Source organism: Beauveria bassiana, assembly GCF_000280675.1.
Source record: "Beauveria bassiana ARSEF 2860 unplaced genomic scaffold BBA_S00007, whole genome shotgun sequence".
Classification (NCBI taxonomy): domain Eukaryota; kingdom Fungi; phylum Ascomycota; class Sordariomycetes; order Hypocreales; family Cordycipitaceae; genus Beauveria; species Beauveria bassiana.
The window spans coordinates 1,241,446-1,263,438 of NW_007930842.1; the positions used below are offsets into that span (position 1 = coordinate 1,241,446).

A 21,993-nucleotide genomic window follows, 5' to 3' on the forward strand; every position below is an offset into this window, starting at 1 on the left:
TTGGAAAGGAGCTGACAGCACTTGACTCACAAGCTCGGTCACATTTCTTTTCACCGGCAGTTGCCAGGCCCGCGGCGACAGGGGTGCGCCCACCCTCATTCCGTCTCACTTATCGCCGATGGGGGTCACACAGGTTTTGCTCGGCCATGGACCACTGGGTCGAGTCAGCAATGAAAGAACGAAAAAGAAAAATGAAAAAAAAAAAAAAAAATCGTGCCTCACCGGTCAATTTGAATGGCCGTGACAAAATATCTCTTGTCCGCCTTTTTGCGCGGCGGGCGCTCACTGATGTTCATGACTCTACGGCTGCTGCTTGCCGTGCGCAACAGCAGCCAGACTCGGCCGATCGGACTAGACTGACCAGGCGTCCGTGGGTCCCCTAATTATTATGACAAGCATGTTCCGTTCCGAATGGTTCGTGTTTTTTTTTCCCCCTTCATGCTGCGTCACTTTTGGCTGCAACGAGATTTGGCTACACGCGACATGCCAGCAAGTAACCCCAGAGTGGCTCTCAGTATTTAGTGATACGACGTTTTGAAACATTTTATGCCAACTTGGGCGAAGCTACACAACCTTAATGCCCTTCAGACGAAACAATTCCTACCTTTCCCCTCACAAATTCAGCCCTTTCCGCGAGCGGATCAAAGCCCGCGGACATGGCGTCCCCTTAGACTCACTCTATTGGCGCACTGTTTCCGCTACTGGGGCCTGGTCTGGGGCAGGCTAACTTGGCCCATTCGAGCTCAATTTGCTCACTTTGACTGGCCGGTAAAAGCTTGTCAACACTAATTGCCTAATGAGAAAGAAAAATAATGGGCTACATTACTGCTACTGTTGTGTCCCCCACGTTCTTGATTCAGGAGCGCGGCTCCGGAGAGAGAGCGGGGGGGGGGGGGGGGGGGGGTACGAAGGAAGAGAAAGTCGCCCCAGTGTCGTGAAGGATTCCGGCTGCCTTCCTCTTCTTCCCCTCCCCTCCCTTTTTTACATGAACATTCAGCCCCAAACGATTCGAGCCAAATGTTGAAGCCTCATCGTGACAGTTGCCGCTGTGTATGAACCAAAAATTCTGGGGTCAAATTCATCCAATCTTCATCTGTCTGAGCCGGAAAACCCTTTGGCGGCGGCTTAGCAGCTGTCTCAGACACCAATTCTGCAACGGCCCCCGGGACCTTTGTCCAGCATGGCGCCACAACCACCACCCGATCCTGAAAAGGCGTACGCCGTGCCGCCGAGCCCAACCGCCACCGGCGGCGGCGGTGCCGGCCTCGACGGCTCCTCGTCCTCGTCACCGTCCTCGGACACGGATTCAGTCATCTTTGCCCCCGTCCGGCGTCCGCCCTCGCGCCGGCCGTCGCTCCGCAGCCGCGCCTCAGCCGAGACGGAGCGCATCGATAACGAGGATCTCTACGAGACACTCGAGCGCGCCGTCACCGTTGACCTTGAGACGGACGAGGAGCGCCAGGCCCGCGCGCCCATAACCTACACCCGCTCCGGCGCCAGCAGCGTCTTCTCGCGCGCTCCCGAGTACGAGGTCATCTTTGAGGAAGGTGACCCGGAGAACCCCAAGAACTGGCCGCTCTGGTACCGCGGATGGACCGTCGCCGTCGCCTCCATCGGCACCTGGGGCACCACCCTCTACAGCAGCAGCTACACCGCCTCCACGCCCGGCCTGGCAAAGGAGTTTGGCGCCTCGACGACCATTGTCACCCTCGGCCTCACCACCTACCTTCTCGGCTTGGCCGTCGGCACCCTGATTGTGGCGCCGCTGAGCGAGCTCTACGGCCGGCGCAACGTCTACCTCGTCTGCATTGCCGGCTGGGCACTGCTCATCATTCCGTCTGGCGTAGCGCACTCGTTGACGAGCATCATTGTCGTGAGATTCTTTGAGTAAGTCTTCTTTTTTTTCCTCGTCATTCCTTTTGCGGGCACCTGTTATGGCACCCAATTCCCTGTATGTATGTACTGACACTGTGCAGCGCCTTGTTTGGTTCCGTCATGGTCGGTAATGCGCCCGGCACAGTCGTCGACATTTCGCACCCTGACTACCTGGCACGCACCATGTCGCTCTTCAGCCTCGCCCCCATGAACGGACCCGTCACCGGTCCCATTATTGGCGGTTTCGTATTCGAGTACCTGGGCTGGCGCTGGGCAAACTGGGTCATTCTCATACTCGGCTGCGTCACCTTCTTCATGATGCTCACCGTCAAGGAGACGTATGCGCCCGCCATCCTCCGCAAAAAGGCCGCGCGCTTGCGCAAGGAAAATGACGACCCTCGATACTGGTGCCAGTACGACTATAAGCTGTCGACGCTGCACTTGTTAAAGGTGAATCTAAGCCGACCGTTTATCCTCGCCGCCACCGAACCCATCTTGTGGTTCATGAACATATGGTAAGTCATAACACTTCCAGAATACTGTCAGCCCGCCGCAATGTACTGATTTTGGATGTACTCGATAGGATTTCCATTGTCTACGCCGTCTTGTATCTTTGCTTTGTCGCCTATCCCATCGTCTTCTCGCAGCACCGTGGCTGGTCTGCCGGCACGACCGGCCTATCTTTTATCGGCATCGGCATCGGCACTCTCACGTCACTCTGCGGCGAACCCATCTTTCGCCGCATCATCAACCGACAACCCCGCGACCCCGAAACCGGCAAAGTGCTGCCCGAGGCGCAAGCTATTGTCATGGCCGCCGGCTCCATCGCCGCGAGCATCGGTCAGATGGGCTTCTCGTGGACGTGCCTACCCACGAGCATCCACTGGGCGGTCCCCATCGCCTTTGGCATCCCCTTTGGCTTCGGCAACACCATAGTCTTCATTTACGGCTCCAATTACCTTGCCGGCGCCTACGGCATCTACGCGGCCAGCGCACTCTCTGGCAACGCCTTTATCCGCAGCGTCATTGGCGGCACGCTGCCGCTCGCCGGCCCGACCATGTACAACACGCTGACGCCGCGCTGGGCGGGCACCGTGCTCGGCGTCGCCGAGATTATCATGATTCCGATCCCGTTTGTGTTTTGGCGTTACGGAGCAAAGATTCGCGCCAAGAGCAGACTCATTCGCCAGCTGCGCGAGGATCAGGCCCGCATGGACGCCAAGAGAGCAAAGGGAGCGGCAAAGATGGAGGCGAAGAGGCAGAGGGAAGGAAAGGCGGTGGATCAGACGGTCGTGGAGACAAAGATGAGCAAATCGAGCTCGTAAGGAGGGTTACTGCATCATGCGGCCATGAGCATTGCATTGGCGCCTAATGGCGGGCTGCCTTGGTGTTATCTATTACATTTTTTTTTTTTTTTTTCTGCTATAGATCTTATGTATCAGCGAGATCTCGCATTAATACCAAGCGATTCAAAACCGTGTCCACCCCCATTTGGCTATCTGTCTCGTCACACGTTGCAACGCCGCAATATTTAACAGCTACAAATCTGCCTCGGCCACCATGGCCCTGTCCAAGGCTTCCCTGTCCACCAATGCACAAACGCCTTAATCGCCTCGGAATTTTACATGCCAAGAAACGCCATGCCGATTCGCGACGCAACGCGGTCCACATCGGCTTATTATTCCGTGCTGTCGGATGGGATGACACGAGCACGTTTGGAACGTAGTATGCGGTAAGAGTTGAGCAGCTAATAAAGAGCCGAGGTTTGCAGGTCTGCAAATTTGCAAATGTTATAACATCCGTGTTATTTTTGTAGCCGAGGTCGATATTCAGGTACTAGTCAAGCCTATCGTGCGCTGACACAAACCTTGTTACTGCTGTGGACGCCTTTCAATTTATGCACAAGACTGTGGCACCGCGGTGTCAACCACTGTACCACAACGCCCTTGTCGCAAATCAATGAGAAATCGTGTGCTTTTGGTTGAAAACTAATGTTGCATGTCGCTGAAGTCTGGCTGACTCGACGACGAGGGCGTGATCTAGGATAATTCAAGCCGTGTAAAACTTGTCCAGGGTACCATGGTACTTATACAGCAGCAGAAACTAACTAACAGGTTGCCCATGGGGACCAGCTTAGCGCCCAATCGGGCAGGTTGTTTTGGTGACGAAACTGAGAAGAGCAGCGAGGTACTTGGGCTGCAGCCACCAAGGACCGCTAAAGCAGCGCTAAGAGTCCGCTGTAGTGCCAGTCTAGTAAGTACCTTTGTGCTCTCCTCTTTGTTCTGTTCCTTGGATGGAGGCAAACGGCCTCGGGCTGCCCCGCTCATCAAGGGAGTTATTTAGTTCTTTTATTGTCAAGTTGTTGATGACGAAGTGCCTGCCGCCACGCGTCCAAGGTCCTGGCTTGTGCGACCCTCACCACTTGCTGTCAGCAACGCTTGTCAAAAAGCAATTATTGTACCTTTTCTTCGCCGTTACCGAAAACTGATACTCCTGAATTCCATCTCTTTTCAATAGTCCGCAGCGTCACGGCTCGTTCCTTTTTCCAATCTGCCCCTCCTTTCCACGTTGCGAGGCTCCCGCCCTGAAATGCGCCAAATACCAGAATGCTAATCTTCCAATACAACGGCTCGCATTCCGGCACTCCCGCTTCACGACCACTCTCTGCTGCCCCATCCTGTCCTTTGTCTGGCAAATTTGCCAATACCTAGGCACCCAATATTAGTCGTTTGAACAGCAACGGTGCCCAAGCATCAGCGCACCGCCCTGTTGCGCGGCAGATAAACGGAGAAGCACGGTCAACTTTGTGGATTCGACCGGACTTTGCGAAAGAAACAGTACTCAAAGGATCTTCGCGTATCTTGTTCCTCACACATCCACTTAGTTCGGCTACATCAGCCTCTAACAATGGCGTCTGTGTCGTCGCTGGACAAAGATCTGCGCAAAATGCGCCTCGACAAATACACCCCTGCGGCTGCCCACGAAGCACGGTCATGGGTGGAAGAGTCGTTGGGCGAGAAGCTGTCCTCGCCAGATCTCCTCGAGGGCTTGAAAGATGGCGTCGCTCTTTGCAAGTAAGTTTCCGCCAGAGTGCCCCCTACTGGCTACAAGATGCAGTACTCATCAGTTCATCATTATCCAGGCTCATCAATCTTGCCATACCCCCCCCGGGAATCAAGTTCAAGCAATCCGCCATGCCATTCGTGCAAATGGAAAACATCTCTCACTTTCTCCGAGCCTGCCAGTCTCCGCCGCTTAACCTACACGAGCATGACATCTTCCTCACCGTCGACCTCTACGAACAGAAAGACCCGGCGCAAGTCCTGCAGTGCCTCGGCGCGTTCAGCAGAGCCGCCCATAGCGCAAACCCTCAACGCTTCCCCAACGTCATCGGTCCCCGGTCATCGCAGCCCGCCGGCGCACCTTCCACACCCCTTGGTAGTGGACTCCGTGGTCGTGGAGTCTCAATTACGAGCAACACGTCATCAGCATACAGTAATCCAAGTCGATCTAGTATGCTTCCGTCGCGAACAGGCGACTCTGCCTCCGGCCGCTGGAGCCCGACCAAGAGCCCTACGCGTGATACTAGCTCCCCTGGTCCGGTTAGCACCTGGAGTAGGAAGGAGCAAGAGAACGCTTCAACTCCGGCCTGGAATATTGCACAGTATGGGTATATGGGTGGTGCCAGTCAAGGCAATCTAGGTATTCAGTTTGGTGGCCGCAGACAAATCATCAACAGCGGACCGCGCGTTCCTAGCCTAGCTGAGAAGGAGCGCATACGAAAAGAGCAGGCAGCCGAAGAAGAGCGCCAACGACAGGAGGAAGAGCAAAGAGAGCGAGAACGCTTAGCTGCCGAGGAGGCCCAAGCTAAGAAGGAAGAGGAGGAGCGCTGGGAAGCAGAAACGCGAAGACTACGCAAAAAAGCAGACGATGAGAGGCGACGATGGGAGGAAGAAGAGCGCCAGTGGAAGCTGACGGAAGAAAGACGCAAGCAAGAGGAAGCGGAAGCCGAGGCCAAGGTGGAGGAAGAACGGCAAAGAGCAAGGAGCCGCAGCCCGGTGAAGCTGCGTGGCCAGTATTTGAGCCAGTACCAGGCCGACCGTGCCACCAGCGGCAACGCGACCGACGACAGCAGCCGTATAAAAGCCCTTGAAATGGAGCTCGAAAAGGCACGACAGCGTGAGGCGGAATACGAGCGGGAGCGACAAGAGCGCGTGTCCAACAGATCGTCCGTAGTTTCCACTGCAGGCCCATTCAAGTCGCCACTTGCTGGGACGAAATCTCCCAAAGCCAGATCTCGAAGCCGGCCCCGCGCTCCCGCGCCTGTCCAAAGCCCGCCCATGCGACAGGATTCATGGGCACAAGGAGAGCGAGAGTACTTGCAGACGCAATGGACCCAACACCAGCAGCAGTCTCCCACGCCGGAGCCGGTGCAGCGAACTCCCGAATCCATCCGGCATCAGCGTACGCCGGAACCACGGGCGCCTGAAGTCCGCTCTTCGCCAGCACCGCAATCGCCGCGACCTTTGCCTGACCCGACTGCCGCCACGCCCAAGGTCAAGTCGCACAACACCGGTGGCAGCAGCCGGCCCCTACCCGACCCCGCCACCTACCAATCGCCGCCTACGCCCCAGAACCGCACTGGCCGCTTCCTCGCGAGCCATCCCGCACCGGCTGCGCCAGCGGCACAGCAGACGTACTCTCGCGAGATTGGTCTCAGCGGAGAGGAGCGCGACGCTGAGGACCGTCGTCGCCAGCAGGGCCAGGCCAAGACTAAGGCGGGCGGGTGGGCCGGCAAGTCGCTTCTCGAGCGCGAGATGGAAATGGAGCGCGAGCGCCAGCGCGAGTGGGAAGAGGCTCAAAAGGAAACGGCACGCGCGGTGCCCGCCGGCGACGGCGTCGAAGGCATCGGTGGCGGCATGGGCGGCCGCTGGGACGTCGGCCAGTGGAGCGGCTACACGGGCGGCGACTCGCAAAACAGAGGCAGCCAGGGCATCGGCGCCGGGCGTAGACAGATTGTCGGCCCGCGTCCGCTTCCCGGCGCAGGCCGCTGAAGCGGACAGGGTAGCAGTGACGGATAACCCGGGAAACGCAGACAGGGCGGTCTTTTTTTTTTTTCTCTCTTCTTCTGCCATGGGTTCATGCAAGGATCGTTTTCTACATGCAAGCGAATGTGCCGACCTTTTTTCCCGTCTTTATTTCCTTCTTCTTTTCTGCCTTTGTTATAAAGATGCATGAAAAGTATCTTTACTATCCTTTTCGGCTTTGTTCTTGTCGAGAAGAAGATCTAGCAGCTTAGACGTACCTTTTACAATATTATAGTGTGCAATCACCAGATACAAGAACAACAATAAAAGAGTTTACCTCATAACCACCGTCGTGTCTGTGTAGTCAAGATGCCAAAGAAGCACATTTTGCACGATAATTAGATATAAAAGTTTTGATTTCATAATTTTGTTGATATTGTATTATTTTGTAGGTATAGATATGGTAAAGTGGTGCTAAGCCACCAGCAGATGCGTGTATCTTCTGTTCGAATTGTTTTCGAGATCGGGTGCGTCATGTTGACAGCTATGTATTCATGGATGATCTGCGTCTCGCACGTATATCGCAGGACGGCGTCTGCATTGCTATTATCATCCATGTATCGTGGTATATCCAGAGAGCAAGGGCAGGAAAAGGAAAGACGCCAGCGCTCTCTCAAACACAGGCACCTCTCCATCTGTCACAAAATTTCCTTGTGGCCAACATCCTCCTTGTCCTCCTTGTCCACGACGGCTTCGGCAGACTCGGTCCTGCAGCGCTGGCACATGCACCAGCCGCCAAGGCTGCCCCGCGCCCACTCGCGGCGCTGACGCACGGGCAGGTCGATATCGCAGTAGTGGTTGAGAATCTCGTCGCCCTTGCGAATGCCGCCGGGCCGGCCGCCAACCTTGCGCTCCGTCTTGGCGCGGAGCACCATGCGGCCGCCCCATTCCCAGGTGACGTTGGGGTCACAGTCGTGGTTGGCGAGGCACCAGTAGGGGTGGACAGCGGCAACGTCGGGACGGCCGTCGCGCGAGCTCTTGCGGGCCGAGGCGGTGCCACGAAACTTGGCGTACAGCGTGTTGAGGACCCATAGATCGTAGTCGGCGAGCGAGGCGTAAATGTCAATGTCCATCTTTTCAAGAAGGTGCAGTGGCGTTTCAATGTTGTATTTGAAAGAGAATGGCAGCGTCCACTCGGGCGGCGGGCCGGCTGACGGAGACACGTCAATGTCGTTGGTGCGGCTGGGTACAAAGTCGCCCCAGATAAACTTCACCTCGCGGACATCGAGGGGGTGAAGTTCTTGGTGTGCGGCAATTGCAAGGACGCGCGCGAGCAGAAGCAGGTAGAGTGTGTCGTCAGCCTCGAACTTGTCGGCGTCTTTGGCGATGGCGTCGACATCCTTTTCGCATACGGATGGGTGATATCGTTCCTGGGCTTCATCGTGGCAGTACTGGCTGCAAAAGACGGTATCGTAGCATTCATCGCACTGAACCGGCTCTTGCTCGCTGCCGATGGGTGGCAGATCGCAGCTGCATGCGTCGCAGGCCGAGTCCTTGAGCCTGTTATTAGCCGTGAGCAGGGTGTACTCGCGCAAGACCGCCTCGCCTGGCTCAATATCCTCCTCGGCGAATACGCCCAGCTGCTTGCAGGTGGGTATAATTTCGAGAGAGTCGGTGCTGCTGCTTGCAGTTTCTAGCAAAACGGGCAGTGTGGCGACTTTGATCGCGCACTTGGGTGCCATTTTCTTGAGGTCGGCGTTGAGGGAATCCAGTGACTCTTGATCGAAACGGTCGGGTTCGTGGTCGTTCCACGGATACACCTCCCGGCGCACCAAGCCCGAGTCGGGCAAATCGCTGACTTCAAATGTGTCGCGACGCAGCCGTCGGCGGGCGACTGTCTGAATGTGGCTCTTGGTATTGAGGAGCTCCTGATTGCCTGGGCTGGCGGCCAGGCCTCGCTCGCAAAAGGTGAATGCCGATTTGAGACATCCGCAGAGGAGCAGGCTAAGGGAAAGTATCTGATAGGCGCGGATTGAGCACAAGCGAGCCAGCGCATGCACGGTTTCCTCTTCGTCTTGCGGCTCGACGCCGAGAGAAGGCGACCACTCATCGGCGAGCTTGCCATACGAGAGTACATCGGGCATCGGAGGCGGTAGCCGCATGCGCAGAGCTGCCAGAGCCTGCTCATGGTATTCAAAGCCGTCGGTCAGGACCTCATCAGTCAGCAGCAGTGCGCGGTATGCATCGCCAGCCGCAAGGTCGGGGTAGCCAAGGTCTGCGTAGACGAGGGCTCGTTCTATGTACAAGACGAGGTCGTAGGGGAGGCTTGCGAGACCTTCTGTAAGCTGGAGTCTGCGATCGAGCAGCTGCTCTTGGATATCTATGTCTGACATTTTTTTGAGCGGATATGTGGCGAAGTTATACGTCTGAATCGTTAGTTTGGCAGGCCGGAGTATCGCCAGATGCCTAACGACTCCTTGGGGTCGGGTCTGCAGGGGAAAAATTCCGAAGAAATGATTAAGGCGAAGAGATTGAATATATTGAATAAGGCAAAAGATCGAATGCAATGTGAAATATTGTCTGATGAAACTGCCGTCGCTGGTCTAGGTCGGGCTGTTGATGGTTGCTGCGGCTCTATCCTAGTAGAGGAGCTGTGACCTGTGCTGCCCCGCGGCGGAGGTGGGATGAAAAGATGAGTCGTGCTTGGGATGTGTAAATGGGTGCGACAAGGCCAGTGTAAAATCAGGCAGAGGAGGGGGATTTGAGAAGTAGAATGGCCAAAGCCACCTCTCCAGTAAACAACTGCAAGAAAGAAGAAATGTCGCGATGCACAGTTGCAAAGGAAGCCGGAACGCTTGGGGTGGTACAAAATTTTCTGTAAGGGAAATGTGGGCAGAATCAGATGAGAGAGGCAACTGGCAAGTGGCAGCTGGCTGCTGCAAGGAAAATTACCAAACTGGGCGCAGTGGAAGAAATCAGAAGGACGAGGCCAGTTGGAGGCTTGCCGAGAGGCAGCGCCACAGAAAGACAAGGCCGCCAAGTCCACTCGTGGGAGCCCGCCGACCCCGCCCCGCTGCCTAACGAAGCTGTGCGGCAAGGGTCGTGGGCAGCCAGTAAGAGCCCCTGAAAACCAGTGAGAAGTTTCCACAAGGCCCTGGAATAATCTGGCTGGAAAGCGCTGGCTGCTCCGCGAAAAAGGACCCTGAAGTGCCACTCTGGTGCGCCACTTTGGTGCGCCACTGTTGCAGCGCCACTGCTGTAGCGCCACTCTCGAGCCATTTCATCGTCCATTCAGCGTTCATACTTGGCTTTGTCAACCCAAATTGTCCACGCTGAAATGCACTTCGGTTCCACCCTGCCCACCTATCTTAAACACTGGCTGGCATTTGGCAGTTGGCGCTGGCAAGCTGACTGGCACAGACAACAGTGCCCAAGTCAGCCATCGAACCAATCACACATCATCCATCACGGATTGCTTGCTAATTGCTTATTGACAACTGTTGACATTCTAATCCGTAGCATACGGTTGATTGCTCATTGCTTATCGACCCTCTGGCAATTTTTTACTCCTTTCAAAGCGCCGTTCTCTGCAGTCGACAGTGCACCTCCGCATTCCTCGATACCTTCGTTCTCCAAGTGCCGTCCCATCATGCATATCATGCACATCATGCACATCATGCATATCATGCGCGCCATCCGTCTCCCTCTCAAAAACTTTGCTTGCGGATCCTGACCCCTAGAGTCGCACACTAGCAACATCATGCAGTCTGTTCAGGTGAACAAGGTTTCGCTGCGTCCATGGTCGCTGCCGCGGGCCATGATCAGCCTAGCCGACCGACCTACCCAGACAAACACTGGAACCAGGCACGGGCTTTTGAAACAAGTACCATTCCCCTGGGACAAGATTGCTATTTCCTGATGCAATTTTACGTCAGCTCCGTTGCTGAAAGAACTCTTCCGACTGGGCCGAACGAACACCCATTCATTGCGGAGCATTGCCACTGTGAGCCAAGACCCAGACTGTACTAGACGTTTGCGGCCTGTGATAGGGCTTGAAGGAGCGTTTTGCGCTTGGTCTCGGCCATATTCGTTTTTCCCGTGCCACTTCCCGACACTAAAAAAACTTAGCTCGACAACTCGAGTCCACCAGAGGCCAGTTTGATCAGCTCCCGGCCGGACACGTGGATTGCTGGAGTTACGACAACTAACTTACTTCAGAACCTCAGAAAATCGCGGCCATCCAAGCCAGCATCGATTTGAAGATCACGGTCAAGTGCTGTAGTTTCGGTTTGCCCTCCAAACTGACTTTGAAATTACAAGGACCACACAAGCACAATCGTAGAATTCACAACAACAATCATACACTGCGGTCGTTGCGAATAACTTTGAAGAATCTGTCTCGGAACAGTTCGTCAGATCGAATGAAAGACCACTGTCCCCGTCAGTTTAGACACAATATAAGCTTTGTCTGCCGAGTATGCTTTTCGCATCTACAATGCATTTTTTTCAGGAGTCAGTGGCTGTAGAGCCGCACACGGCGGCACGATAAAAATACCGCCAATCACAAATACGGTATCTTCAGCGACACCGCAGTCTGCAGTCTACTTAAAAAGAATCAATAGCTCCAAGCACATGCAAATTTCAACGTGGCCATCCCACGCACTGTTGGGCTGCTATCTGTATGACGCTACCACTGGGTCCGCCCCGCGCTGGTTAACAGGGCTGTAACAATGACGCAGCTGTGCACTCTGAGGAGAAAAAAACCGCTTGCATGCCCCTCAACCCCGCCAGTCTCCAACTCCAACTGCAGAAAACGAAAATTCCCTGACTTTTGCCGACGACGACGCATCAATCAATCATCTCCCCTAGATCCGATCGACTACATCTTCAAGCTGATCTGCAGCTCATCATCATAAAAGCCTAGTCACACAATGCCCAAGACGCAACCCAACCTGTACGCCTTCTCTGGCGTCGACACGCTCGCTCCGGCCCTCCGGCAGTACGTTATCCAGAGCCAAAACGCCGGGTTTGCGCGCCACGATAGCTTCAAGGTGGCCGTCTCGGGCGGCTCACTCCCCAAGACACTCGCCGCCGCCCTCCTCACGCCCTCGACGGGATCCAACGATAAGCTCGATTTCACCCGGTGGGAGATCTTTTTCGCTGACGAGCGCGCCGTGCCGCTCGACCATGCCGACTCCAACTACGCCCTACTCAAGACGGAGCTCCTCGACAAGCTCCCTGCCGACCAGCAGCCCGCGGTTCACCCCATCGACGCCACCCATCTTGACGACGTTCAGGAGCTCGCCGACGCCTACGAGCAGACCCTCGTCGCGTCGTTTGCCTCGCGCGACTCGGTCCGCCTCCCCATCTTTGACCTCGTCCTGCTCGGCTGCGGGCCCGACGGCCACACTTGCTCCCTCTTCCCCAACCACGCCCTCCTCCGTGAGACGAGCGCCTGGGTCGCCTCCATCTCCGACTCGCCCAAACCTCCGCCCAAGCGCATCACACTGACCCTGCCCGTCGTCACCCATGCCGTACGCGTCGCCTTTGTCGCAACCGGCGCCGGCAAAAAGGAAATCATGAAGCAAATCTTTGACACCGCAGACGGCCTGCCCTGCACGCTCGTCAACGAGGGTGCCGGAGACCGCTGCAGCTGGTTCGTCGACGAGCCGGCCGTCGAGGGCGTCGGCTTCCCCCGCCGCTCGTTCCTGTGAGGACACGGAGCATAAAACATATAAAGGCAATAAAAGAGAAAAGCGGATTTATCAAGAATGAGTTTCGTGCATGATCTGACGCATGAAAGAGGTGATTGAGAAGACATTATGGAGAATCTACGCAGGTAGCGGCAATTACAAATTGAGAAGTTAATGATATAAATTCCGTCACATCTTGGTTAGTAAGAAAGAGAAATTATGGTTTCATGTAAGAACGAGGAAAGTGTTTTGTGATGCCATGACGCCGGTCATACAACGGCTGATGCGAGAACAGTGCCGCGTGTGTATGAGTATGCTAACGAATAAGCCGTTCCTCCCTCTTCTAAGACGCTCTCAAGTTTAAAAAGCCCGCCAAACTGCGCCGGCTCGTAGGGGTATATCGCTCTCGTCATCGTCCTTATTCATGGCTTCGATCCAATCCTCCTCGCGCGCTAGCGCCGCCTGCCGAATCTCCTCCATGGCGGACAGCTCCGCCAGCATGTCCCCGACAAGGCTTCTTGCGCCGTCGAGCATGCGCCCGAGACTCGCCATAGTCGCCTTGGCACTGTCGTTCTGGTTCTCCAAGCCTGCGCCCTCGAGCTGGTCCCGCCAATCCTCGAGCTTGCGTGCCATGCTCTCGCAGTCGTCCGCCCACGCCAGGTCGAGCTCCGGCACGAAGAGCGCGTCCTCAACGGCGGCGGCGCCGCCGCTTACGAGAAGACTAATGGTGCCATTGTCCCGCGCCTCCTCAAGGTCCATGACGCGCTCGACCCAGCGCTCAAATCGCCGAACCACGCGGGCGTACTTGCCGCCGGGCTCACTCATGGCCCAGACGCCGCTGATGGCAGTGTCCAGCGATCGGATCTTGGCGTCGAGGAGCGCGCCGCCCCAGCGCTGCAGGGCTTGCAGATTGTCTGCCTCGGCGGCGGCGGCCTCGCGGTCCGCCAGCGCTTGGTGGGCATCGCGCAGCTCGTGGAAGCGCAGGCCAAGCTTCGTTTTGGCGCTAGCGTGCCACTGGGATTCCACTTTGGCAGCGTCGCGGTGCAGGAAATGCAGCTGCAGCAGCTCGGCCTGCAGACGGGCCGTCTCTGCCGACGCGGCAATATTGGCGGGCAGCTTGGACGGCGACGATGGCCGCTGCGTGTACGATGCCGTGGGCGGCTTGGGCGAGCTCGTCTTGGCGGGTGAGAACCGCTGGTGCGGTGTGTTAAAGGCCGGACGGTGCTGCAGGCTTGGCGTCGGCGCGGCGGCGGTAGCCTTGTTGGGTGTGGTGGGTGGCATAGGCCGTTTGTCGGCCGATACGGCGCGTCGTTTGGGCGTGGCCGGTGTGACGGCAACAGATGTTGTCGAATCACGCGACGGTGGCCGAGATCGGCTCATACGCTCCTGTGATGCAGCTGCAAGCGGCGCTGATCCTGCTCCCGCCCCGGCAGTGCTGTTGGCACGCGCATGTGTCGGTGTCGTGCGTCTGATCGCCATAGGCGCCGAGCCCGTGGAGCCAGCCGACGTGGGCCTCAGAACCATGGATGCCGGACGTGTCGCCGAAGAACGCGGCGGATATCTATGCGTGTCCCTTCTCGCGGGCGACGCAGCGCTGTTCCCCTGAGCGGCAGCGGCGGCCGTCACAGTCTTCTTGCCCAGCGAGACGGACCTTTTAGGCACCGTCGGCGCCGTCGCTGCAAAAGCGCCATCTGATGATGCGCCGCTACCCTTCCTGTGTAGGCGATTGCTAGCGGCTCGCGCGGGGGTAGTGGCGGTTGTCGAGGAGTTCGTCGTCGGCCGCGAGGCTGGGTTCGTGGGAAGTCGGCTGGGCGAGAGGTTGCGGTTGGGGTCGGGCTGGCTCAGCTCGCCGAACCGTTCGCGAGGAGGTAAGGCCGTGGGACCCGCAGGCTTGCGCAGCGACCGCGTGCGAGCCAGAGAAGACATGGCTGCGCGGGACGTCGGCACGAGATGGTGTGAAAGGAAGCTGTTTGACGTGGGAGGAGGCCTCGATGTCGTTGCTGTTTACGATCGGCCTAGAGGTAGATTAGCGCCCCTGGACAAGGCTTGTCACACCCCCACCACTGCAAGAGCTGCAGGTGTGAGTACATGGATTTGACGAAGCAGGGCCTGGACTTTGCAAAAAGGTTTTGCAATGATAAGACTGCATGAATCCAAATTATTTGCCGTGTGTTGCGAATGTTTCGCCAAGTATAAGCTTAGCTTGGTCTCGGCTACACTCTTTATTTGTCGTGGCCCAGTACAAGGTAGGCCTGGTAGGTAGTCAGATGGAGAAGCCTAAAGTACTTGACCAATAATTTCACTGGTACTCGCTCTGTGTGAAGCAGTTTGTCCGTGAACATTGATGTAGTCCAAGACCTGTCTAACAGGTGTGTTTTCAAAGAGGCTCAATGAATGCAATTGTATCCCAAGCGCCAAACGCCGCTGTCATGCCCCAATAATAACCAGTCTCGCATGGCATGCAATATTATCCCTTTCGTATCTAGCTTCGCAGAGCATTTAGACGGTCCCGCATCTGATCCATCATCTCCTCCGGGTCCTCTTCCTCCTCGACCTCCTCTGCCGCGTTGGGCACCTCTGGATCGGGTAGGGGCGCAGCCGGCAAGTTCGCAGTAGTCTCCTTCTTGTCCTTGAGAATCTGGCTGAGAACCTTGTCCACCTCGGCCTCGGCTTCGTCCTCTACTAGCAAATCATTGTCTTCAGGCAAGACGTCCTCGACCATTTCCTCGATAATGCCGGCCTTCATGAGCTCGGTGCCGAGCTCGCGCATAGTGCCCGCCAGCGCAGGAAGACTAATAAGTTTGTTGACGTCCTTCATAATGCCCACACTCGACTTTATGGACCCTTCGATCTTGCGCACCGCAAAGGCCTCGCTGACCTGCATCTGCACTGAGCTAAGCTGCGCCTTTGCCGTGTGCAGGCGGGCCGTCTGCTTGCGCGCGCGGATGAGCTCGACGGCGTACATGCGGACCTCTTTCTTTGCCTGTGCAGTACGGGAAGGGTCGCGCTGCCCACGCTTGTCGGCTTGGATGATGAGCTGTCGCGCCTTGGCCTCGGCTTGCTTGATGCTGTTGATGTCTCGGTCGAGCTTGCGGATGTTGGTGCGCAGCAGCGCATTACATTTTCGGGCCTAGATAAACGAGCGTGTCAGACAAGACACCACAAGCGATGAAAGAGCCGCCGCTTCGTCGCGTACCTGCGCCTGGGGATCCGGCTTGGTAAATACGGCCCTCAGCGCCTCCATGTTTAGCGGCGCGGGGAAGCCGATGAATCAGGGCCAAATGACGGCGGGAAGCGGCCAATACAGGCCCGGAGAAAGGAGCTGTTTGTGTGTGTTTGTGCGCTTCGTATGGACGACAGAGAACTGGCCACGCGGCTTGTGTATTTGACGCAGCCGATATTAGAAGATGGGTATGCCTGCGGAAGCTTCAGGTGCGTACAATGCATCGAGCATCGGGTTGGACCCCACAGCCACGTACAGCCGGCCAGCAAAGCCACCTGTGGCAGGTGCCGCCTGCCCACTTGCAACTGTTGATGTGTGGCGCAGCGGGCTTGCCCTGTCAACCTGTATTTGCCCGCCAAAAAAGCGAGTACAGAAGGGTCTACAGCGGAGCTCGGAGTGGTGGGCCATGAGAGCAGAGAAAGCTCTGAGCTTCAGCTACTGTTACAATGAGCGGGAGGGTCAGTCTTCAGAGCTAACATTTGTGTTTGTCTTTTTACTTGAGACATTCAAGCTGCACAATGTCACCACTCATTCCAAATCAGAAGCCATTGCCAGCGGGAGCCGTCCCGTGCGACAGCGCAGATACTGGAGCTGGACAAATGCATTTTGGCACTGAATCGGCCCACATATGTGCAGCGAGCACCTGCCTGGGGAAGTCGCCAAAGTGCCACCAAAGAGGTGACGTTAGCAAGGTACTTGGCTAATGCAGGGTGTTTGCTGGGTAACGCTTGTACCTCTTATTCAGACCCTGCCCACCGTAGAATGTGCCAGAAAAGGGCTGAAGGCAGGCGAAGGAGAGGGGCAAGGCAACCAGCCAGCGCCAAAATCCAAAGCACCACAAGAGAGCACAAGAGGGGAGGCTAGCACCACCAAAAGCTCGTTTGACGCAGCAGACTGCCGCCTTGTTCATACCACCTTGCTCCATCACAACTGCTTTCTTCCTCCTCCATATTCCCACGATCACGCATTTTGAAGCGCACGCCTAGCCATTGCTCAACGGACGTGTCTTGTTCTCTTTCGGCATTTTTCCACCGCCTCTCAAACCACTTAAATTTCCTACCAAAATCCTCATCATGTCTGCCGAGACCGCCACTCCTGAAGGTACGTCTTTTTCACTTGCCTATGCTCTCAACGCGAAAGCTACCGAAACGCGCCCCCATATGTCGGTACCTGTTCTGCGCCATGCAGCAAATACTGTCAAGCTCTTGTATCGCACATAGTTGGCCTCATTCGAAGCTATATATGATTTAATCTGCTACGCGATTCCGCCGTCCCGCACACCAGATGCTGACGATACACAGTTCTTTGGGCTCAACGCTCCTCCAGCACCGACGCCGCCAAGAACTTCATCTATCTAACCATTTCCGTCCCCGATGTCCCTAAGGATGACATCAAGCTGGACCTCAAGCCCACTTCGCTTTCCTTCACGGGTACCTCGGGCACTCTTAAACGCAAGTACCACGTCGTGCTCGACTTCTTTGCCGAGATCGATCCCGCCGAGAGCAAGATCAACCACACTGCCAAGAACATTGAGATGAAGTTGCAGAAAAAGGAGCTTAAGGAAGAGTACTGGCCTCGCCTGCTCAAGGACAGCAAGCGTCTGCATTTCCTCAAGACCGACTTCGACAAGTGGGTTGATGAGGATGAGCAGAACGAGGCCCCCGAGGAGGACTTCTCCCAGTTTGGCGGCATGGGCGGCATGCCTGGTATGGGAGGTACGTGAAACATTGAGATGAGGGTGAATTGTGTCGCATCAGGTGCACGAACTGCGCCGTCTGGCAGGCTGACCTCTCATTCCCTCGCAAACAGTTCCACCAAAATATAACATGTGCTAATGATGCTTCTCAGGTGACTTTGGCGGCATCGACTTCTCGAAACTGGCCGGTGGCGGCGACATGCCCGATCTCGGTGGTGAGGATGCTGAGGATGTCGACAGTGGCGACGACGACGAGGATGTTGAGGAGATTCCGACGACCAAGGCGTAAGCCCGAATGTATCAATGCTGACTGTCGCCAGCCGCGGGTTGGAAAAGCAAATGGGTGTATTTCGTATTGCAAAAAGAGTCGTTTTGTTTCACACTGGCGAGTTGGGTGGGTAAGATAGAGAGACATCCAGAAACAAAAAGAAGAAAAAAAACAGGTTACTGGGAGCACCCTAGTAAACGGATTGACGACTAATGCACTTCCTGCCCGTTTTCACACCTGTTATGGTGACTGTCGCATATCCTGCGGAGGGTCAAACCCAACGCGGAGCTACCTACCTTACCTTCCATTTGCGGGAGCCTGAGCCAGAGGTGACTGGCAGTTGTCAGCTGATGTACGAGTGATGCTTGGCGAAGCCAGGCCGCCAGGAGTTGTTCAGCGTAGAAAAGCCATGCCTTACCATTTCCCCCGTCTTTCCATACTGTGCCCAAGAGACGTAGCAGATTGACTTGATCTTGGCGCGTAGCCCGAGCGTTGTGGCATGCCAATATAAGCAAGAGGAGCAGGGGTTGGCCATACGAGAGAGCCTTGTATGGAGTAGTCTACCAAGGTTGGACAGCAATTCATTTTCATGCCACAAATTGTATTAGCCTGGTAGCAGCAGCATCACTAACTAACAAACAGCGGTCCTCGCGCCCCCTCCCCTCCCCTCTTCCTTCCCCCGCGCGGTCTCCATTGACCAGAGTCGTCACGAAACCAATATATATTGATTATTTTTGCCAAAACTAGAAATGGCGAGGCAACCAACAAGCCAATGAGGAGACGACGACGGCCACTACAGCCGCAAGCCGCAAGCCACCAGCTGACCACCTGCCCTTTGCCTTGGACTCCCCCCGCAACCTTGCTGCCCGTTTTACGGCCTGCGTGTGTGTGTGTCGTCGTGTATGTAGTAATAATAAATCACACGCGCAGACGGGCATAACGGTGTGCATCAAAAAATTACCACCACGGAACATGTCCGCACTAAACACGCACGCACACAAGACAAAAACTACCTCAACAAGACCCAACGGTTACACAACTTCTGCCCATGTTCAAGACCTGCAGATCAACGATCCCCAAGATCTGATTGTTATCGCCCCCGGCACCCGAGACTTACAACGAATCAGTTAATTTTTTTTTCCTTTTTTCTAAATCCCCTTTCTTTTTTCCTTATTCTTTGGGAGGCTTTCTTTTTATGCTTTTTCGTCCACGGGCATCCGACCGAGCCATCGTTACGGTCTAGAGCCGCAGCAGATTACGGCAGGCGTTCGCTGTTCAACTGACTCGCCACCAACGTGCCGCAACATCCTCCGATATTGTCGATAGTCCCCGGTTTTTGGCAGGCCATTCATTCCTAACGGTCCTTTTCCCCGCGCCGCACAAACCCTATCCTGCCAGACCGGCCACTGACACCCCCCCCTGTGCCGCCTTGCTTCTCGAGTGTGGTTGGTGCCTTGCTGCGTCCGGCAAGACAAAACCCTTTTGGTGCCTTGCTTTGACGCTTTCTTTTGGCCTTTAACCTTCCCGCTACTCATTGAACTTGGAAGACACTTTCTGCCTTCTACTTTACACCTCCTCATCGCATCAAAACTCTCTCCATTTTTCGCGGCGCTTCTTAGTGGCTTGCTACCGGCTAGCGCCAACAGCAACGCAAACGGCAACTCAAAGCACAACCCCCCCCCCCCCCCCTTCAACAGTACTTGGGCCAAGGGCGAGGAAGAATCAGAGCAAAAAGTGCATGGAAGACAAAACAAAACCAGCAACATTATCATGCCATCTGCCCAGATATATACTTCTATTCACGCGGCACAGGACGTGGCGCGCGGCGCTTGCATTGTTGCATGGCCCGGCGACGAACCGTACTCCGAACCAACATCAGTAGCGCAGACCCCGCGCCAGCCGCGCTTCCACGCCAGTGCCGACTCTACCAACAACATCACCATCGGCAGTACTTTTCACCCGAGCACGAGCTGCCCCTCTCTCGCCTCCCGGACATCCACCAGTCAGAATGGCAGCTCCCAGAGTTCCATTTCTCGTCCCAGCGAGTCCGATCGGTCCAGCTGCTATGTTTTACTGCAGTGATGTCGCGGCGTGGCAATATCGACCTCTTCGTCGAGGGCGCTGATGAGTCGCGCACGGCACTCGTACACGATGGTACACGCCATAGGGATACGTCATTTCATGAATACATTCTGGTTCATTTCTTCCAATCGCTCTTCTCAGCAAGCCCATTTGTCCTATTACAATGATTTCCCCCTTGGTATTGGTATTTTCTCGGCTTTCTGAGCGTATATAAAATTACAATTCCTCCCAATCTGAATTCATTTCCGCCATTTACTAGTATCGCGTTAGCTTTGTGACTCGCCGTTAGCCAAGAACTCAACTTACGCTGATCTCATCCGCCATGGCAGAGTCGCCGTTAGCGGCTGGGCCAGTGGCTGGAGCAGCGGCCGTGGTATTGTTGCTAGTAGAATCCGCCATATAGTTGTCCATGTCGGCGTCAAGCTCAGTCGCCGTCTTCTTGGTGGGACGAGCATTGCGGCCGCGACGGCCCTTACCAGCAGCTCTGCCCTTGGCACCATCCTTGCCGGCATTGTTGCTCTGCTTTCCAGCAGCAGCAGACTTGGGCTGAGACTTGGGCTGGCTAATATGAAGTTAGAGTCAGGGCAAGCTCTTGTGTGAGATGGAGAACTTACGTAGCACGCTCAGCCAGAGTTTTGACAGGAGGGATAACCTTGTCAGCCTGGGCGGCACCGACAACAATCTCGATCTTGATGGGGCGACCGTCAACGAGGAGACCATTGAGCTTCTGGAAGGCCCTGCTAGCGCCATCAGGCTTGTGGAACAACACGTTGGCAATACCACGGCTCTGAGAGTTAGGCCCGTACGAGAGCTCGACGCGCTTGATGGGGCCGACAGACTGGACAAAGTATTCCTAGACGGCGCAGTAGTAATTAGTTAAACCGAAAGCGAAGCGATATGTTTCAACGGCCAGAATTCGATTCCGAGCTTCATTCGATAGCTTGTCCATGGATACGCGTTGATTCGGCGGTAAAAATCGATTGTCATGATGATCAACGAGTTTCAAAGTCATGCGCAGACTGTTGCCGAGCACAGAATCACTTATGCCATCGCAGCAGCAGCAACGCTAGAAGCCTCCTGCTTGCCCATATGTTCCTCTCATTCTCTGCGCCTGCGTCTTTCAGCCAGGTGAGGTATTGATAGAGACGTCGCATTGTTTTCCCAACCCAGGCGACCATTTTCATGCTCCTAGTGCTCCCAGCAGGAAAAGTGGGCAAGCAGTCAACTGCGTTTGCGAACCGTTTCACGGGCTGGCGTACTGCATTTGTTTCTCAACTCGCTGAATCAAAAGAATTGACGGCAACACTGCATGCAATGCGAATTGTGCGTTTCTCAAATCAAAACCGATGAGATAGTCCAATGGCGCATCTTTGGGAGTCATTGCAGCCTCTGGAAAATTGCTGACCAGGCAAAACAGATAGGCTATGGCAAGACTAGATGCTCTCAACCTCAACCGACGGCGGCAAGCATCAACCGGGAAGGAGACAAGGGCCAGACTGTATTTTCTCAGGCGCGATAGCTGGATTCGTGGACCCATGCACTTCGGTAATGGGAGCAAACGTAGCGAGAAAGGGAAGATCGAACAAGTCCGAAGGGCGTGAAAAGCCTCAACGGAGACATACCTTGATCTGCTGCTCCGAGACATCCTTGGGCTAGAGTACGGTTAGCGGCCGCGTCGAGTGGTACGTGAATTTGCTGATACCTACCAGGTTGCTGACGATAACCTTGCTTTCTCCTAGAGGACCGGCGGTCCTGCCTTGAACACCCTTGGTGGCGGCACCACGGGGGGCAGGCTTTGCCTTGTGAACACCCCCTGCGGGAGCAGCGGCAGTGCGACCAGCGGTGCGGCGCTGGGAGCGGCGGTTGCCAGCGCTCTTGCGGCGGGCCGAGACGATGTCGTCGAGGGGCTTGTCAAGCTTTCCAGACATGATGATAGATTTTGAGGAATAATTTTGGTCGGTGATGAACAGTTGCGTGGTGCAGCGAGACGATAGATGATCGTTGCTGGAAGGATTTGACAACGAGGGTACGTTGTTTGTGGGAAAAAATGCGCTGTCGCGAGAAATGAGAGGGTACACGAGAGCGACGGTCAAAAAAGAGAATAGATGCGCCTTTCAGATACTCGATGG

General features: G+C 55.6%; 8 protein-coding genes across 8 annotated transcripts; 4 read left to right on the top strand and 4 right to left on the bottom strand.

The window, feature by feature from the left end:
* Positions 1 to 1,180: 1,180 nt before the first annotated feature.
* On the top strand, positions 1,181 to 3,200 carry BBA_03621 (major facilitator superfamily transporter; the record flags this gene model as incomplete). Its single annotated transcript, XM_008598718.1, has 3 exons — positions 1,181 to 1,887; positions 1,977 to 2,390; positions 2,459 to 3,200. 3 exons carry the CDS (start codon positions 1,181 to 1,183, stop codon positions 3,198 to 3,200), a joined length of 1,863 nt encoding a protein of 620 aa, XP_008596940.1.
* Positions 3,201 to 4,782: 1,582 nt separating this feature from the next.
* Positions 4,783 to 6,929, top strand: BBA_03622 (calponin-like protein; the record flags this gene model as incomplete). The annotated part of the gene is made up of 2 exons (XM_008598719.1): positions 4,783 to 4,949; positions 5,018 to 6,929. The coding sequence occupies 2 exons, from the start codon at positions 4,783 to 4,785 to the stop codon at positions 6,927 to 6,929; spliced, it is 2,079 nt and encodes a 692-aa protein (XP_008596941.1).
* A 671-nt stretch (positions 6,930 to 7,600) lies between these two features.
* Positions 7,601 to 9,295, bottom strand: BBA_03623 (Wd tetratricopeptide repeat domain-containing protein; the record flags this gene model as incomplete). Its single annotated transcript, XM_008598720.1, has 1 exon — positions 7,601 to 9,295. One exon carries the CDS (start codon positions 9,293 to 9,295, stop codon positions 7,601 to 7,603), a length of 1,695 nt encoding a protein of 564 aa, XP_008596942.1.
* Positions 9,296 to 11,833: 2,538 nt separating this feature from the next.
* On the top strand, positions 11,834 to 12,616 carry BBA_03624 (6-phosphogluconolactonase; the record flags this gene model as incomplete). Its single annotated transcript, XM_008598721.1, has 1 exon — positions 11,834 to 12,616. One exon carries the CDS (start codon positions 11,834 to 11,836, stop codon positions 12,614 to 12,616), a length of 783 nt encoding a protein of 260 aa, XP_008596943.1.
* Positions 12,617 to 12,955: 339 nt separating this feature from the next.
* On the bottom strand, positions 12,956 to 14,521 carry BBA_03625 (uncharacterized protein; the record flags this gene model as incomplete). Its single annotated transcript, XM_008598722.1, has 1 exon — positions 12,956 to 14,521. One exon carries the CDS (start codon positions 14,519 to 14,521, stop codon positions 12,956 to 12,958), a length of 1,566 nt encoding a protein of 521 aa, XP_008596944.1.
* A 556-nt stretch (positions 14,522 to 15,077) lies between these two features.
* Positions 15,078 to 15,839, bottom strand: BBA_03626 (vacuolar protein-sorting-associated protein; the record flags this gene model as incomplete). Its single annotated transcript, XM_008598723.1, has 2 exons — positions 15,078 to 15,725; positions 15,792 to 15,839. The coding sequence occupies 2 exons, from the start codon at positions 15,837 to 15,839 to the stop codon at positions 15,078 to 15,080; spliced, it is 696 nt and encodes a 231-aa protein (XP_008596945.1).
* Positions 15,840 to 16,891: 1,052 nt separating this feature from the next.
* Positions 16,892 to 17,803, top strand: BBA_03627 (Hsp90 associated co-chaperone; the record flags this gene model as incomplete). Its single annotated transcript, XM_008598724.1, has 3 exons — positions 16,892 to 16,919; positions 17,120 to 17,533; positions 17,667 to 17,803. The coding sequence occupies 3 exons, from the start codon at positions 16,892 to 16,894 to the stop codon at positions 17,801 to 17,803; spliced, it is 579 nt and encodes a 192-aa protein (XP_008596946.1).
* Positions 17,804 to 20,161: 2,358 nt separating this feature from the next.
* BBA_03628 (RNA recognition domain-containing protein) lies at positions 20,162 to 21,792 on the bottom strand (the record flags this gene model as incomplete). The annotated part of the gene is made up of 4 exons (XM_008598725.1): positions 20,162 to 20,426; positions 20,479 to 20,717; positions 21,487 to 21,516; positions 21,571 to 21,792. 4 exons carry the CDS (start codon positions 21,790 to 21,792, stop codon positions 20,162 to 20,164), a joined length of 756 nt encoding a protein of 251 aa, XP_008596947.1.
* Positions 21,793 to 21,993: the final 201 nt, after the last annotated feature.